Genomic DNA, 6367 nt, shown 5'->3' with positions numbered 1-6367 from the left:
CAAAGGGTATGCAAGAAAGTTAAGCCGTGAAGAAGCCAGAGAGCCACACCAAAATGCTTGGTACTTACCTCACTTTGCCGTATTCAACCACCATAAGCCCGAAAAGACGCGAATCGTCTTTGATGCCACAGCCGCAGTAAACAACGTGTCGCTCAACTCGCAGCTATTGAAGGGTCCGGAGCAGGCACAGCCGTTGAAACGGATTTTGCTACAGTTTCGCCAGGGACGTGTCGGAGTGTCCGCAGACATACGCGAAATGTTTTCGCGAATCAAGATACGCGCAACTGATCAGCACGCTCAGCGGTACTTGAGGCGTGATGGTGATGCGAGCAAGCCTGTGGCAGAGTATGTGATGACGTCGTTAATTTTCGGTGCTGTTTGCTCACCCTGCATCGCCGAATATATAAAAAACAAAAACGCCGAGGAGTATCGAGCACAGTTTCCAGACGCCGCAACGACTATAATTAACAAGCATTATGTCGATGATTTAGTTGCAAGCTTCGACACGCCTGAACAAGCCATCAGTATCTGCAGTGACATTGTCAGCATCAATTCACAAGCAGGGTTCGAGTTGCGGAACTTCGTCTCCAACTGCGAAGAAGTAGAAGATCGTTTGAATCATTCGTCGTTATCCGTGAGAGAAGTGGTTAGCCTGGAACACAACGGGTCAGTGGACAAAGTGATTGGCCTCTACTGGAATACAAATTCCACACGAAGTTCTACCGTTTGCCGAAAGATGTCCTGCACGGAACTTGAGCTCCGACAAAACGAGAGTTGTTACGAATCGTGATGTCGGTGTTCGATCCATTTGGTATGTTAGCAGCATTTTTAATTACTACTAAAATTCTCATTCAAGAAGCGTGGAAGTGCGAGATTGGCTGGGATGAAGTTCTGCCTCAAGAACTAAACAAGATATGGTGGCACTGGTGGCAAGAGTTTCCTAACGTGAAGCAGTTGAAAATACCCCGCTGTTATTCGCCGCAAATCTTACATGGTGGCAAGGTAGAAATCCACACTTTCGTCGACGCCAGTCAAGTCGCATTTGCTGCGGTAGTATACGTTCGAGTACTTCATATTAATGGAGTTGACGTTCGCTTCATTATGGGCAAAACACGCACAGCACCAGCGGAACTGATGTCGATCCCGAGACTCGAGTTACAGGCCGCAGTATTGGGCACCCGCTTGTACAAGCTCATCGAGGACAGCCACGAGGTCAACATAGGGCGAGCAGTTTTTTGGACCGACTCCCAGACGGTTCTGCAATGGGTGCATTCGTCCGAAAGAAAGTATAAGGCATTCGTCGGCCATCGTATAGCCGAGATTCACAACGGCACAACGGCACAACGGCAAAAGAGCAGTGGCGATGGGTGTCAACTTGTCAAAATGCAGCAGACGTAGCAACACGCCCCTTGTGTCCACCCAAGTTCGACAGTAGCAGCGAGCAACAATACTATTTCGAAAACAGAGCAACAGTACAACACCAATGTCGCCAAGCCTCACAGCGAGACTGCTTTTCGAGCGAGATCGCTGGTTTGTCAGTCGGCGGTAAAATCGCCAAAAGAAGTTCGCTGTATAAGCTTTCGCCGTATCTCGACCAAAGTGGCCTATTAAGATTGAGCGGACGCATCGACGAGGCAACATACCTACCAATGCAAGCACGACGACCGATATTAATGCCTGCCAAACATATCGTGTCAACCCTGATTGTACAACATTTTCACAAAATAAATCATCACCAGAATTCCGCAATCACCATTAATGCCATCCGACAACAGTTTTGGATACCGAATTTGAAACCGCTCCTCAAGGCAGTTCAGCAAAGGTGTCAACAGTGTATGATCGACAAAGCAAAGCCAAACCAACCTATGATGGGTCAGCTGCCGGTCAACCGCATAACTCCTATTAACGTCACCATCGGTATGCGCAAGGAGAAAAGGTGGGGCGTTATATTCACCTGCCTGACAGTTCGAGCTGCACACATAGAGCTAGCTACCGACTTGAGTACCGATGCGTTCATTTTATGCCTGCGGAATTTTGTAAACCGACGTGGAACGCCGTCCAGAATAAGGAGCGATAATGGGACAAATTTTATTGGCGCACAAAGGGAGTTGAGGGCAGCTGAGCAGTTGTTAGTCACTGACCGCATTCAAGCCGAGGCTGGCAGACACAACATCGAGTGGATATTTAACTGTCCGCTGAACCCCAGTTCGGGAGGCTGCTGGGAGCGCTTGATAAGGATTATAAAGTCGCTGTTAAGCAAGACGTTGCGTGAGGTAGCCCCAAGACCCGACACTCTGCACAGCGTGTTAATAGAAGCGGAAAATATCATCAACTCCCGACCGCTAACTGACCTGCCTATAAGCCATGAAGAAGATGAGCCGTTAACACCCAATCACTTCTTATTGGGATGCGTTAATTCAACGCAGACGCCGCACCCAGTTGACGAGAAGATTTGCCTAAGGAAGCAGTGGAGAATCGCGCAAAACATCAAGGACCGGTTGTGGAAGCGATGGACAGCCGAGTACCTGCCTAAGCTATTGTGCCGTACTAAGTGGCAGGACAAAGCAATACCGCTTCAAGCGAACGACCTGGTGATATTGTGCGACTCAACGCTGCCCCGTAGTCAATGGGTACGCGGCCGCATAACTCAAGTTTTTCCCACCAAAGACGGACAAGTACGTATCGTGGAGGTGCGAACGAAGAGCGGACTACCACGCAGACCAGTTTCGCGTTTAGCAAAGTTAGAAGTTGGTGGTGAATCCTATGAGAATTCACGGGGGGCGGGGTGTTAGCAACCCTGGTAGTTTGCTGAAAGTGGCAACACCGCGAATAAGAACTGCAACCAAAATGTATGTTTAATACGCCTTAACTGCAACCAACTTTGGTATATATTTTCGTCGGCCATGACATAAGGAGTCTAGATAGCGAACGAGCAACACAAGTGTAAAACAACAACAACAACAGCAGGCTTCAAGCTAAAACCTTCAGCATTCAACCTACGACTATTTAAGCACTTACCGACTGCCGTTCATATATATATGTGACCTGGTCTACGAAAAGGGAGCTTACGTGCGAAAACTAGTTTTCTGTGAAAAAGCTGTTAAAAGTAAGCAACTCGTTTCGTCAGTTTCTCATTATCTCGTTAATTGTTCTCCGCGCCGGACGCCCAGTAAGTGTTGTTGTTGGTGAAGTAAGTGTTGTTGTTGGTCGGAATATTATAAATATAAATAAATTATATTTTGTCGTATTTTTACTCTTCTTTCTCTACATTTTTAGTACACTTCTAAGCAAGTTAGGATTTTCTGCTTTTCACCACGTGAAAAAGCATCTCATCTTCCATCCGAATCAACCAAAAAGTGAAAATTGATTTTTTGACACCTAAGCCCCCTTTCCGTAGACCAGGTCACATATATATTTTATGTTTTAAAAGTACAAGTTACGCGCTTACGTGTCTGTAAAAGTAAGAAAAATTAATGGTGCATTTACATGGTATGAATCTGTTCATAAGCCGTATGAATTTTCCTATAAAAGAAGCACCAACTCTATGAAAAGGCACCAAAATATGTATGCAATACTTATACATATCTTCGTTTAAAGTACAAAACCGCGCATCAAGGAAATGCAGAACCTCGTATGGGAGGTTGTCTAAATTTTATAGGAGAGAGTGAAACTTGTCCTAATTAAAAACGGTTCTCTCTTTTAAACTTAATAATCTTCTATCCTTATCAGTGTTGCCAGAACTTTTTGGGCCGACCGGCTAGATTGGCAAAAAAAAGCGGCTAAAATGTTTTAGTGAAATTTCACATAGACTCTGGCAAAAAACGGCTAAAATGTTTTAGTGAAAATTCACATGATTTATTNAACCGCGCATCAAGGAAATGCAAAACCTCGTATGGGAGGTTGCCTAAATTTTATAGGAGAGAGTGAAACTTGTCCTAATTAAAAACGGTTCTCTCTTTTAAACTTAATAATCTTCTCTCCTTATGTCTAAGTCGATATTTTATTATATCGATATTTTATTATAAATGGCTAAGGGCTTGATGTCAGGAGCTTCCGATGACCAAATATCTTTTTTGGCACAAATTTCAGTTCCGAGGTTTTGCAGAACCACGATACGCGCTTTTGTACTTTAAACGACGAATATGTATATCGCTTGAACAATATGTTAGTGTTTGGCCTAGCTTCTCCTCCGATATGCGGCGTGCGTGATTTTGTCACACAAAGTAAAGGACAGTTTTACGCCGACTCCGAACGGCAATTGTATTTTAATGAGAAGTTGTTTCCATGACAGAATACACTCGGAGGTTTACTATTACCAACAGAGGGGCAACCACTATTAGAAAAACTGGGCTTGAACTCAGGCTCTGCGTAATGCTCTACAGCAGCCGCCACTACTTTTACATATATTGCTGGTATATTCAAAATACTATCCCGAACTTCGGAGTGTATATATGTAATATAAAAAAGAATGAGAGGTACTATAAGAAAATGTACCCAAAATTCTGGAGCAAATGAAAAAATGCTCATTGAAAATAGTTCACATGTATAAATTAAAAGATATAACTTAATAGGTTACAGCGCTAAACTAAAGGAAAAGTTAGAAAAACTAGCAATGCGGTGTGAAGGAAATAAAAGACCATAAAATTTTTGTTTGTTTCGTTAATTCTCTGAACATGTTAAGATATGACACCATTGTTTGCAGTAGTTTGCAAATATACACTAATTGTTCTAAAATCGCAAACATTTTCGTGGGATGTTTTTCTTTGATTTCGAATTGAAAATACATTACGATCATATTGTACCGAAATAAGTGCGGTATCCCTGCATTTTTGTAAAAGCCAGAAAGAAGCATAAACTGTATGAAAAAATGAAAGGGAGAAGTATACATGCCTTCTATAATTTTGACTTATATGTATATTTGGCAAGTCTTTGTGTAAACAACAAAAAATACACATTTTCATTTCTTTGCCAGCTTGGAAAATATAGGCTTATTTTTACTTAAATGTGATATAAAGCTCATTAAAATGTTCTGTAATGTCTTGTTTTTAAGTTTGTTATCATAGTGCTTTGTATTTTGATTGTCCACTATACGTGAGTTCCTTCTATTGAAAAAGTTCTAGTACAAAGAATTTCTTTGTTTTGAATTTGTTTGTTTATTGTTTAAAATTCATGCTTTTGACATGTATGTGAATGGCGGAGTTGCCGCTTTCCTCCTTTTCGGTGGGTTTTTATATTAAAAAGGCATCCAAATGGGAAAAATCCTCCTTGGTATCTCTGCATCTGTTAAACTTTTTATGGGAAGATGTATGAAAATTCAACTCGCTATAATTTCATATGCTTAACAGTATCACAACAGTATGTTTACAGTATCTCCCCATAACCTTTCATATGAAAAAATGTATTATATGCATCCCACCCGATATCATTGAATTCCTCGTTAGAACATGTAGTCCCTCTATTTTAGCGTATCAACAGTTCATATGGCTTCATACCATGTAAATGCACCATTATAATGCAAAACCACATATCTGAACAATCAGTTGTATGAGACCTATATGTTATAGTGAATCGATTTCGATGGTTTTTCGTTATCTAGCATAAAACACCACCCACCTATCGATAAATAAGTGTACCCGCGGAAAATAGACTTTTTTTTTGTTTTAGTTTCCTTTCAGATACTAATTTTCGAATACTCATAACTCTGGTTCTATTAGAAGCACACATTCAGTTTTGATGTTATTTGCAAGAGTGTATTAATAGTATATACTACTTCAATACCATTTAAAAAAATTATACGGTAAAAAGTTACATGGAAAAACAAGAACACTTATGATGATTTCGTTTCTACCAAAAAATGTCGCCTTTTGATTTGTGAAATTGTGTGTTCGTTTCTTAAAATGTCACACTCTTGTAAGGCGAAAAAAAGTAAATTTGAAGCTTTATCAGGAGAGATAGTTGCCTCAAATTCNATACTACTTCAATACCATTTAAAAAAATTATACGGTAAAAAGTTACATGGAAAAACAAGAACACTTATGATGATTTCGTTTCTACCAAAAAATGTCGCCTTTTGATTTGTGAAATTGTGTGTTCGTTTCTTAAAATGTCACACTCTTGTAAGGCGAAAAAAAGTAAATTTTCTTCCCTTTGAAGCTTTATCAGGAGAGATAGTTGCCTGAAATTTAGGTGGTTGTTTAAAACGACAATATTATGAATTGCGTTAGCTAGACACGGACAAAAAGCAAAAACATGCGCCTTTACAGGGTTGAGTGTAACATTTCACACTTTTTGTACCGGGGAAGGGCAAAATTTTTCACCATTAGTTAAATTTTATCAGTCCAAAATCACTACTTCATTAGTTTTTTTT

General features: G+C 40.7%; 1 protein-coding gene across 2 annotated transcripts; it reads left to right on the top strand.

Annotated features, from left to right (window-relative positions):
• Positions 1–765: 765 nt before the first annotated feature.
• Positions 766–1433, top strand: LOC108375109 (uncharacterized). 2 transcript variants are annotated; one of them, XM_017631192.1, is made up of 2 exons: positions 766–1121; positions 1224–1433. In XM_017631192.1, the coding sequence occupies exons 1-2, from the start codon at positions 790–792 to the stop codon at positions 1396–1398; spliced, it is 507 nt and encodes a 168-aa protein (XP_017486681.1). In that variant the 5' UTR covers positions 766–789; the 3' UTR covers positions 1399–1433. The 2 variants fall into 2 exon arrangements, with proteins under 2 accessions (XP_017486681.1, XP_017486682.1); XM_017631193.1 differs by having other exon boundaries at positions 766–1127; positions 1230–1433.
• The last annotated feature ends 4934 nt before the right edge of the window (positions 1434–6367 follow it).

The sequence above is a fragment of the Rhagoletis zephyria genome, unplaced genomic scaffold (assembly GCF_001687245.7).
Source record: "Rhagoletis zephyria isolate East Lansing unplaced genomic scaffold, Rhagoletis_zephyria_1.1 Rzeph_scaffold_08520, whole genome shotgun sequence".
Lineage (NCBI taxonomy): Eukaryota > Metazoa > Arthropoda > Insecta > Diptera > Tephritidae > Rhagoletis > Rhagoletis zephyria.
This window is presented reverse-complemented; position numbering and strand designations above follow the sequence as displayed.

What these genes read in the sequence shown, in the direction of transcription:
- LOC108375109 (XM_017631192.1), top strand. Translation starts at nt 790, where the DNA reads ATGTCGGTGTTCGATCCATTTGGTATGTTAGCAGCATTTTTAATTACT. An exon ending in ATGGGCAAAACACGCACAGC is followed by an intron (nt 1,122 to 1,223) that starts ACCAGCGGAACT and finishes GGTCAACATAGG; the next exon opens with GCGAGCAGTTTTTTGGACCG.